Source organism: Bidens hawaiensis, unplaced genomic scaffold (genome assembly GCF_021521415.1).
Source record: "Bidens hawaiensis isolate Kalapana, Puna unplaced genomic scaffold, B.hawaiensis_p1.1 tig00049164_1, whole genome shotgun sequence".
Taxonomy (NCBI): Eukaryota; Viridiplantae; Streptophyta; class Magnoliopsida; order Asterales; family Asteraceae; genus Bidens; species Bidens hawaiensis.
The window spans coordinates 2,123-14,518 of NW_027506111.1; the positions used below are offsets into that span (position 1 = coordinate 2,123).

Here is a 12,396-nt window from a genome sequence, read left to right on the forward strand (position 1 = left end):
CTCGGCCCGTTTACACTGTTACTTGGGTCGACCTTCCAATGTGTGTGTTTTTTTTCTTGTTAAAAAAGTATCATATTGACGAAAATGCAAATAAATTATCAACCATTTCAAAAACCGGAAAGAAAAAAATTCATTTACAAATCCATAATTTATGGTTTATAGTTTTGAATGTAGATACATACATGCATGAAAGCATGCAAAATTAGTGCATTTTAATCGTTATTGCTAGAAACAGCACCCATGATGGCTAACTGCATGCTTTCGGGTGGATTCCAGTGTCGTTTCCTTTGATTTATAAACCAGTTGTTGATTTGCTTAGGATCTAATCCGGTTGTCTCCACTAACGATATCTTATCACCTTCCTGCATTTTTATTTATGATAGTATTATTAAACCTGCTAGAATATATATATTCTGCTAATATGTTTGGATCATAAATTCATAACAATATATGTTTAATGGGTTAAATAGGTAGATTAAGACCAAATTGGTTGTAGTAAAATGAGTTAAAACTCGTGTGTTTAAATGTTTAAAACTACTCAATTGTTAAATTTAAAGAGTCTATATATTGGTATGAGTTCTATAAAAACTAGAGGTGGCAAATGGGTTGGGTTGGGTCAAAATGGGTCATGGGTCGGAACGGGTTAGGGTTGAAACGGGTTAGGGTCAAAACAGGTCACTTAAAAAAAGGGTTGTTTTGGTTCGGGTCGGAACGGGTTAGGGTCAACAGGTTCGGGTTATAACGGGTCAAGGTTGGAACAGGTCAAAACGGGTTTGGGTCAAAACTCGTTTAAGCGATTTTTCAGTTCGTTTCAGCGCGTAACAGCTCATTTAAGCGATTTTTCAGTTCGTTTCAACACATAACAGCTCGCTTAAGCGATTTTTTAGTTCGTTTCAGCGCGTAACAGCTCGTTTAAGCGATTTTTCAGTTCGTTTCAGCGCGTAATAGCTCGTTTAAGTGATTTTTCAGTTCGTTTCAGCGCGTAACAGCTCGTTTAAGCGATTTTTCAGTTTGTTTCAGCGCGTAACAGCTCGTTTAAAGCGATTTTTCAGTTTGTTTCAGCGCTTAACAGCTCGTTTAAGCGATTTTCCAGTTCGTTTCATCGCGTAACAGCTCGTTTAAGCGATTTTTCAGTTCGTTTCAGCGCGTAACAGCTCGTTTAAGCGATTTTCCAGTTCGTTTCAGCGCGTAACAGCTCGTTTAAGCGATTTTAAAGTTCGTTTCAGCGTGTAACAGCTCGTTTAAAGCGATTTTTCAGTTCGTTTCCCGCGCGTAACAGCTCGTTTAAGCGATTTTTCAGTTCGTTAACAGCTCGTTTAAGCGATTTTTCAGTTTGTTTCAGCGCTTAACAGCTCGTTTAAGCGATTTTTCAGTTCGTTTCATCGCGTAACAGCTTGTTTAAAGCGATTTTTCAGTTCGTTTCAGCGCGTAACAGCTCGTTTAAGCGATTTTTCAGTTCGTTTCAGCGCGTAACAGCTTGTTTAAGCGATTTTTCAGTTCGTTTCAGCACCTAACAGCTCGCTTAAGCGATTTTTTAGTTCGTTTCAGCGCGTAACAGCTCGTTTAAGCGATTTTTCAGTTCGTTTCAGCGCGTAACAGCTCGTTTAAGCGATTTTTCAGTTCGTTTCAGCGCGTAACAGCTCGTTTAAGCGATTTTCCAGTTCGTTTCATCGCGTAACAGCTCGTTTATAACCGATTTTTCAGTTCGTTTCAGCGCGTAACAGCTCGTTTTAGCGATTTTTCAGTTCGTTTCATCGCGTAACAGCTCGTTTAAGCAAATTTTCAGTTCTTTTCAGCGCGTAACAGCTCGTTTAAGCGATTTTTCAGTTTGTTTCATCGCTTAACAGCTCGTTTAAGCGATTTTTCAGTTCGTTTCAGCGCGTAACAGCTTGTTTTAGCGATTTTTTAGTTCGTTTCATCGCGTAACAGCTCGTTTAAGTGATTTCAGTTCTTTTCAGCGCGTAACAGCTCGTTTAAGTGATTTTTCAGTTCGTTTCAGCGCGTAACAGCTCGTTTAAGCGATTTTTCAGTTTGTTTCAGCGCGTAACAGCTCGTTTAAGCGATTTTTCAGTTCATTTCAGCGCGTAACAGCTCGTTTAAGCGATTTTTTAGTTCGTTTCATTGCGTATCAGCTCGTTTAAGCGATTTTTCAGTTCGTTTCATCACGTAACAGCTCGTTTAAGCGATTTTTCAGTTCGTTTCATCGCGTAACAGCTCGTTTAAGTGATTTTTCAGTTCGTTTCATCGCGTAACAGCTCGTTTAAGCGATTTTTCAGTTCGTTTCAGCACGTAACAGCTTGTTTAAGCAATTTTTCAGTTCCTTTCAGCACGTAACAGCTCGTTTAAGCAATTTTTCAGTTCGTTTATGCACGTAACAGCTTGTTTAAGCGATTTTTCACTTCGTTTCAGCACGTAACAGCTTGTTTAAGCGATTTTTCAGGTCGTTTCAGCACTTAACAGCTTGCTTTAGCGATTTTTCAGTTCCTTTCATCACATAACAGCTTGTTTCAGTATGTTTTTGTTTCGTTGTTGTCGACATTTTAGTTTCGGTTAATTTGTCGATTTTTTTTGAACGAGGACAACGGACGAAACGCTTTAGTTTTTTTACATTTTTTGTTTTTGTTTTATTTTTTGAGTTATGATTTTTTTATTAATTTTTTTGAATATTTTTTGATGATTTCTATTAAGATCAAAATCCCTAAAAAAAAATTCAAAAAAAACAAATAAAAAATCATAACTTAAAATATAAACAAATAACGAAAAAAGTAAAAAAACCAAAATATTTTCACCGTTAACCTCGTTCATCAAAAAAAAAAAAAACCCGACAAATTAACCGAAACCGAAATGTTGACGAAAACGAATCAAAAACCTTAATCGACCCATCTAGTGCGAAAACTCGAAAGAAACCGAAACCGAACCCGTCAAGTGCTAAAACTCGTGTCGGCACGAAAGCTGATCCGAGCCGAAACCTAAACCGATATCGTTCCAATCTAAAACTCATTTCAACCCAAACATGTCACTTTTCCTTAATACACTAACCCACATCGACCCATGTAGTTAAATTTGTCAACCCATTTTGACCCAAAAATAAGAATGTGGAATTTCAAGTGACCCATTTTGACCAATTTAATTAAAACCTATGACCCAATTCAACCCATTTGAATTTTAAAACAACCCAAATTGACCAATTTGGAATGGTTTGGGTCAAGGTTGCCACCCCTAATAAAAACCTACCATACATAATTATACTAGTGTATCACACACTTAGTCCGTTTATGGTCTTATGTGATTAAAAGTTACTTAAAAGATAAAACACTCAAGTATGCTTTTTAACAATTTATAAGTTTGATGATGTTAATCAGCATACACTTTATTATACTCTTATAAGTTGTATACTATATTATTATATTGGCTTATGATACGTACATGTAAACTGGTTAGGGTAATCCGACGAGTATGCAGTCTCATATCTGAATACCCGTCCCATTTAAGAATTTCCTAGCACAATTTAATAAAAAAAAAAGTGAGGGAACAAATATAAATTTAAAACGCGGGTTACACTTCTTAAGAACAATTAAAATCGTGAAACGAAATCCAAACTTATTCTCAAACTCATATTATGTTACTATAATTTTTTGTTTAAACACTTTCTAATTGTCTCTACAAGACATATTGATGGAGTAAAGAGGCATATACTTACAGTAGGATAAGGCCATGTATAATGTGAATTCCACCATTCAAGTAATATTGTTGTTGCCTCCTTTGGGAGCTTTCCTTTCTTCTTCTTTGTAAATTCTTGCTTTAGGGATCTTATGCGACGGCCTCCAAATTTGCGCAACAATGTATCCTTCAGTTCCTGTGTGTTTTCCGCGGTCTCCCCTCCACTTATAACCTCTTCTTCTGATGATGAAATGCAGCCTTCATCTAAATTAAACCATATATCAAATCATCTTTTGTTTTCGTTTTTCTTGGTATTCTTACATATATAAGTTACCATACATAATACAATGACAGATATACAAACTAATTACCAATTTTATGAAAAGAAGAGCAAGGTTAGTATGAACATGTGCATATATTGATTTAATTATGAGCATATGTATCTATTGATTTAAATGTGAGACATAAGTAATATTATACATATGATATATTAACATTTCACTAGTTTTTAAAACTTTTGTCTCTCAATGTATGGCTTATCTTCATATGTCTAGTGACTAGGGCTTTTTTTTTTCTTTCAAATGACTGTTTTGTAAAATATAAGAAAAAAAAATAGATAATGGCTAGAATGTTCATTTGACTAATGAACATCAAACAGATATTCATTTAACCAACCTTTTCCCAAAATATCCATGCTAAAACCCGCTGACCACATTGACTTTAATATCAGCAACTCGACGGGAGTTTTAGCCAAACAGATTCCGCCACTTGTCCAAAATAATCTCGTTGCAAGCCAAAATATGAACTCGTCGGATGCCAACAATATTTCGTCGAGTTAATGATTAAAAGTCAGCGGGTTGACTTAACTTAGCATGGACAGTGAGAAGAGGCTGGTCAAATGAACATTCTCTCGAGCCTCAACGTTAACTAGTCAATGGTCAACTTGACTCAGCCAAGAGGATAATATGAGATCAAAATCTTGTACAAGTGTATGCAAGGGATAATATGATTTTCCTATGGTAAAATGTATTGGTGCACAAATAACTAATAAGCGAATAATACCTCAGCCAAGAGGAACCAAATAAAGACATATGTATGCTTTGTACTGGTGAATAGTAGAACACTAAAAATAAGTAGCAAACGTCAAATGTTTTCAGGATTCTCATCGTCAAAGGTGGGAAAATGATGATAATGTTTTGTACTAAGGAAGGACAAGTCTTCGTTTGGTCGTTTCAATGTCAGTGTTTTACTAACTTTAAAGTGATAGGACATAATGCACACAGATAGATTTTTTTTTTATAATTTTATTTTTTTTTATAATAGATACCCCAACATCAAATCAAAGTCAGTCACCACAAGACACAAAGATAGGGGTGTTCGCGGTTCGGTTTTTACGATTTTTAGGTCAAACCGTAACTAAACCGTTAGTAACGGTTTTTGATCTTCAAAAACCAAAACCGAACCGTTGAAAATTAAAACCGAACCAAACCGTTACTAACGGTTTGGTTCCGGTTTGGTTTCACGGTTTAGGCTTATTAATCTTTATTATATGAAAATCACTTGCCAACTAAATGTCATAACATTACATCTATCTTTTTATTTGAATCAAACAACTAGGAAAACAATAGTAGTCTAAATGTCTAATGACTAGTTTATAAGTCTTGAAGTAACTGCAATCTATAAGGAATAAAAACTCAGTAAAGATTAAACCTATGTAATATAATACATATGAAAAGCTAAAATGATATTGTCAAATTTTTTCCTAGTACAATCCAAATAAACTACTAGCCTTAGAATTATTTTAGTTAAACCCGTTATAAACAACAAACAAATGAATATAAAACATATATATAAAAATCTAAAATATATATTGTCAAATCTAACGGTCCAGTCCGGTTTTATACGGCCGGTTGCCGGTATAAACCGTAAACCAAACCGTTTGTTACGGTTTTAAAAAATTCTAAAACCGACCGACCGAAAGTTAAACAAAAAAACCGACCGCGAAACCAAACCGATGTCCGGTTTGGCCGGTTTCACGGTTTGAAACCAAACCATGAACACCCCTATACTAAGCTACTTCATGGTTTACAAGAGAAAACAAGTGTTGCTTGTCCTTACATTTTAGAGTAAATTAACAATAGTATATGTTTTCATAGCTATATGTTTTGACTTTAATGTATGTGATACAACTTTTCAATTGCTATCATCACCAAATGTGTGATTTCATGAAAACACATTGCTTCTACAACTAAATAGCACGAATTCGCATTATATATCTTGAACTGACTCATCGTTCAAATTGAATTTGAAATTAAATACACTCCGACTGTTTTGATTTAGGTAACCCAAATTTGCAATATGTATAATCTTTTTTTTTTTTTTAAATAATCGAAGTTTTATATAATTTACTATAAAACGATTACAATAAAGTGGCAGGCAAACGGGCAACAAGCTGCGCCGCAACCCCCTTTTGAACAGCAAAGCCAATCCTGCTAAAAACGAAGCTTTGAGACCTAGAAGCTGAAGAGGTTCCGTGTACGACGCGCTGAACCCTACTCATACATTATATAATCTTTTATATAATGTATGAGCTTTTGGGTTATGTATATGTTTTTCTTTATATGATATACTTGAATATTGGGTTATGTATGTTTTATTTTATATTTTGAGCTTTTGGCCTCCATGGTTATTGTCAAGGGGTCGAGTGTGTTGACTAGTCTATTTATGTTTCGTCTTTCGTTTTTCTAAAGAACTAACAAATGTTGGAACAAGATTTTTAAAAGTTATACCAACAACATGTCGTCGGGAAAACTTCAAAAATCGTTGTCTGGATAGGCAACACATGTTGTAGTGTACTAAATCCATCAAACTCGTCTGCTATGGGATTTGAATTCTCAACCTTTACACCACTAGTTACCATTTGACCAGATGCACTTTTTTTGACGGTTCTCCTTGCTAGTTAAGTAGTTAATTTGCATGTTTGATGAGAAAAAGAAATTTAGGGTTTCCTGGTCTCATGTATGTTCCATATGATATCTAATTATCTAACTATGAAGAACACTAGAATAACATCAAAACAGTGCACATGATGTCTTATTCACAACATGTCCCATTGCTAGACATTAAAAGCTTAGTGCCCCATGTAATTAGAGTGAAGTATAAAATTAATGGAGTGCAGTGTACCACAACAGTAACCTAGGGTTGGTTGATCCATACGTGTGAGCTAGTGGGGATGAGAGTAGTTAAATTTAAATGTGCATTGAATGCTCAACACATATATAAAAAACATGCAGCGTAAATCCCGGAAGTCCATGTGAAAGTTCTTCAGACCACCCGTTCTATCCGGGGCATACTTTCTTTCACATATCCAATAGCATAATAATAATAATATTATCATTTAACACTATATATGGTCTATAAACAGTGGATAGATACGATCTTGTTTAAAAATGGTGTTCAAATCACTTGGTTGATAATATATGTGGTTTTCTCATCCACAAAATTAAGCACCTTAGAACATTCCTTGTGGAGGGGCTTCATCATCGCCTGTTCACGTTACTGCCACATAGGAAACGTGGTTCTGAAGCCCCTCTGCATAAAAAATCTGCTGCGGTTTAAAGCCTCATTACCGTCACATTATATGCGTGTGTGTGTGTGAGAGAGAGAGAGAGAGAGAGAGATGTGCCCCCCCCCCCCCCCTCGGTCGTTCATAAATAATGGTCTTAATATTATCAATAGCATATTTGAATGATTGTTAGTTTCTTACGTTTATAATGTACTTTCTTTTGTATGAAAAAACGTCACTAGTAAGAACTTTAAGAGCTACGCCAAAAATTAAACCAATGCACAGTTGCCACCGAGAGTCAATCCCTGCCAAGGGGGTTGCCCATTGGATCTTGCGCGCGTAGGGGGAGGGGGGTGTGATATTAAAATGTTAGAATGCCATTGTCTTGTACTTGTACTAGTGTACTTCGCACCTCGGAGTTAACTAGTAACAAAACTTTTACTTATTAAATCCAACTCAACTAATAAAAGCACCAACAATTTCTTATCCGCCTCTCGCAACCTCCATTCGTGGGTGTTTGTCCCCCACAAATTTCATCCATCACCTTACACTCTTAACCATTCATGATAAAACAAACATGTTAAAGATCTCTAATAGATTTCTTTTAAGAAAAAAAGTTTTCTTTAGTTTTAAAGCTACTATCATGTAGATTCGTAGTTAAGAAAACTAAAATAAAAAAATATGTGTTGAATGCAATATTAAGTCAAGTTAATATCAATAATCTCCAAACATCTACTTGTATCTTTCATCTCCAATATTCTTAGACCAGTCAACTTGACACCCTTGCTTCACAATCCCTATCCATACATCCTATTAATTTCCAACTTACTCAGTACTCCATACTTCAATTATTGTTGTAACCTATTATATATAATTATTTATTAACTAGCAAAAATACCATGAAACAATTTAGATTTATATATGAGTTTTGTAATTAATAATTTATAGTTTTACATTCTCTATTGAAAGTCACTAGTCTTATAAATGTGTGTTATAAATTAGTTTCAACCTTCTAGTGAAGAGCATAATATTTGAAAAATAACATTACATTTTAGCTTGTTTTTTAAAGTTAATTAATATTGCATCTCCTTTTAAAATTCATTTCTTCAAAACTTTGTAGCTTTCGTATTCACATACAGTATCAAGCATGTGAAATTAATGCACAAGTGACACTTAAATTCAAAGAACCCTAGGGAATTTAATGCACTAAAAATGAAAATCAACCTAAAAATATGAACACCTTGACTAAATAAGCTGAAGATAAAGGAAGGGATAATATCACAATAAACCCATATATAGTGCATATAGTATACATATAAAAATTAACTTAAAAATTGTACTAATATAAATCTACTAATTAGATAGTAAACGAAAGATAAAGAAATTTGTTTTTTCTTAATTATTCAATGGGGCCCAAAAATTCAATTTTTTCTTTATTAAACATAGGGCTTCCAAAAATCTACGGATCGTCCATACATAGTACATACACAGGGAGGAATCGTCTCAAAACACTATAATTTTGTTAAACCATGTACAACAAGTCTAAACCATTTAATTTTTTAATCATCAATGGTTCATTATTTATCACATTATATACTTCTTACCTACATTACATATAAATGTTATATATGTTACTTAGACGAAAATCATCAAACTAATTCGTTCATATATATTATAATCAAGTTATATATATAAGAAAAACAGAAAGAGTAGCATGTCAATTATCAACATGTACACATAGTTTTACTCATGTAATTTATCAGCAATATATATTATATATGTGCATATTTTACACACGTATCACTATTTTATTGTTCTTATTTATTAATTATCTCCATATTAACTAGCCAGAAAGTTTTTAGATTTTTATATTTTCTGTCATTAAAAGTTCTTGTTAAAGCGAAAAAAAATAGAATGGGATAACAATCATATATACTTTAAAACTGTTAACCTCATTCACTCCAAACATGACACAACATAACCAAACATGAAAAATAAAAACGTTTTTTAACTGTAGTTACTGTTTAATATTGGTCCATGATTCCAGACATCCTGACACTATATTTCATTTTTTCTTAAACTACGTACAACATGGAAAAGTGATATATCACTGATCAACTACCAGTACACAGACATTTATGCATATAACGCAATTTTAGCTTCCAGTACTGACTTGAAACTTTATACAAATGAAATGAGGCAGAAAGAAATATGAAGTGTTATGTCTCTCTCGATAATATTTATGGTCACATTTTTTTTCATATATCCGTATCAGTTACTAGGTTCTTTCTGGTACAGGATCTTTACTAGTTATATATTTGTTGTATAGAATAATAGAAGATATCTCCCTTTAGATATACCTAGTGACCATAAACCTCATGCAAGTGTATTACATAATAATAATAATAATAATAATAATAATAATAATGCCTATTTTTCAGACAAGGCTCAATAAAGACGCTTCTAGTCTTAGGCGTGCGCTTTGACACTCTCTATGACAGGAACATGAGAAGATAAAAGTCGAGCGAAAGAAACACAATGAATGCTACTGAAACTTAGATCCATGAGAGATCAAATGAATTACATTGAACGTATTGTTATTTAAGTTTTGGAATTACATTTAAATCTTAACTATTTTAGAACTTTTAGTACTAATTTGATGATATTGAATGTTATATAATAGCTTTTGTTTATTTTATTTGAAAAATAGTATTATTTTTATATACATAATATACTTTTTTATTTATTTAAGTCAGTTTTTACCCTTCAGGCACTCGCTTTTTGTTAGCTTTGCGCGCCTAGGTCGTAGACGATGCCTATACACCTTGAGTGCGTCTAACGCATTTGATAACTATGTTAATAGTTAGGGTTTTTCATTATACATGTCCTTGAGATTTTTAAGCTGTGATACATTACTATGATACATTAATATGGCGTGAAAACCATCACTTTTTAGAGAGAAAACTATGATATTATCTTCTTTGCTAATTAAATACCTAGTCATATAAATTCTCACACTACAGAAAAAGGAGAAACAAGTTTCACTATTGTGATCCAGGTTTTAATACAAATTAAATTATAGATAAAATATAGTAGTTATGGTTTATTCTAATTATCTCTATCATAAATGTGATGTATAACTTGATTTAAATTAGGTTTTTCTTTTTAATTATTACTATTATTAAAATGTTATTAAGTTTCATTTATAATTATATTCAATTGTGTCCATACCTATATAGTTGATTAATAATATATAATATCTCCGCTTATGTTATTCTGCGCCGACAAAATCAGTCACAACATATTTAACAGAAGAGGAGCTAGATCAAGTGCAGAGTGTTATACGCACCTATGGCAAGATTGCGGAGTTGCGATTCAATGTCACCAATGAAAACCATAGCTTCATCAAAGGGCCTTGTAACATCGGATTTATACTTCACCAATAATTGCCAGAAAGCTTCCTATACAACAAGTTATAAGTAATTAGCTAGTTTTATTTGTGTGTGCAATATATGCAATACAAGACTACTAACCATAAACTCGTCGAGCTCAGGATCGACTTCTAAGCATGTCGAGTTTCGTTCACTAACGTCGTTTTCATGACGGATATCATCTAACAAATTAGTTACTTCTTGTGGCGCTCCTACCTGTGTGTGTCACAACGTACGGTCATCAGCTACGCAATAATTTAAGTACTATTATACAATATATCACGAGTTTTTATTTTTGAATCAACAAAATCCAATATAGCCTTGTAATTAAATTGCCACCATCACAGCATCGCGCGGTTATCAACTACGCAATAATTTAAGTACTATTACACAATATATCTCGCGTTGATTATTTATTATTTTTGAATCAACAAAATCCAATATAGCCTTGTAATTAAATAGCCACCGTCACAGCATCGCGTTGCTAGTATATATATATATTATATATTGTAAGGAACTGTATTGAATAATAATCAATACGAACAATTTGATATATAATAATACCTTTTGACAATCGATATAAGCATCGAGCAATTTGGAATACGAAGGATGAGAGGCGATTCTCGCCTTTATCGTATCGACAGAAGCGTCATCATCATCAGGAGGATTTGTTTGAATGGAATCAGCAGCTTGATCCGTTACGATTGATAATAAATGATGATCAATGGATCCGCAAAAGTACGGCCAGTAGTGATCGGAAATCAGGTAGGTTTCCGGTGGAGTGGATGATGTGGATTGGAAGTTGTATATTTCATCCATCAACAGAATGCAATGATAAGTTGCTTCTGGCTTAGGGCGGTTATATTTATATATATATATATATATGTATTTATGTGTGTGTATATAGGTGTGTGAGTGAATATGCAGGTTTTAGGTTTTAGCTGAGTGAGTTGTAGTTTAATTGATGGTTAATTAGTGTATGTATCATGTATGTTTTTGGATTTGGTGGAGATTTTAAGTTTAAAGATAGAGAGAGAAGAAAACAGTTACAGTTTTCACTTTTCAAGTAAATTAAGATTTATTGTGTTTAGTTACTATTTTTTTATAATTTGGAGAGTCTTGTTGTCACACTCTGGTTAGATTATGTTATCTTAACCGGGCTCACGTTGGCTTCAGAGTTTGGTTTGGACGTTTACCCTAAAAACCATACCGTCGGATGCCACTTGACAGTTGTTGTGCCGCCACACAAGAGCAAAACTCTCTGGCGAAACGCACGGTGGGACAAAAACCCAGGTGGGCTCGTGATTCGAACCGACAACCTTACACAAGACTTAGCTTAAATCCTTCATTGCCATAATTCACCAAAGTGATTTAAGCGGGGATCAAACTTAAGTTTCTGCTAGAGAACCTAAGTCTTCTACTACTAGGCCACAAATGGTGGATGTGTGACCAAGATTATTTACTTTTGACAGTTTAACTCTCTCTGATCACTCGAGCGTTGTGGTTTGTTCGATGTTATGTCAGACTGTCAGTATCATTTTTAATATCCACTTAACAGCATGCATTCAAACCACTAGTCGTGTAGTTGAGTGTCCTAAACGTCCTCGTTTTTATAGTTACTCGTTTATTGAAGGGTTTTGAGAACATTGTCTACTTTGAGTTATGTCGGAGAATGTCCCAAACATATATAAGTTTGACAACTTGGTATTGTAAAATGAGAGTATCAACCAAAGGTTGTTG

At 33.8% G+C, this 12,396-nt stretch overlaps 1 protein-coding gene across 1 annotated transcript; it reads right to left on the bottom strand.

The window, feature by feature from the left end:
• Positions 1–212: 212 nt before the first annotated feature.
• On the bottom strand, positions 213–11,539 carry LOC143616740 (homeobox protein knotted-1-like 6). The gene is made up of 5 exons (XM_077089487.1): positions 11,221–11,539; positions 10,759–10,872; positions 10,575–10,686; positions 3,701–3,924; positions 213–362 (listed from the first exon to the last, which is right to left on the bottom strand). Exons 1-5 carry the CDS (start codon positions 11,473–11,475, stop codon positions 213–215), a joined length of 855 nt encoding a protein of 284 aa, XP_076945602.1. The 5' UTR covers positions 11,476–11,539.
• Between the last annotated feature and the right edge of the window lie 857 nt (positions 11,540–12,396).

Coding starts and splice junctions, on each gene's coding strand:
- LOC143616740 (XM_077089487.1), bottom strand. CDS start 11,475: ATGGATGAAATATACAACTTCCAATCCACATCATCCACTCCACCGGAA. Junction 10,687..10,758: donor CTGAGCTCGACGAGTTTATG/GTTAGTAGTCTT, acceptor CTTGTTGTATAG/GAAGCTTTCTGGCAATTATT. Junction 363..3,700: donor ATACATGGCCTTATCCTACT/GTAAGTATATGC, acceptor ATAAAAATGCAG/GAAGGTGATAAGATATCGTT.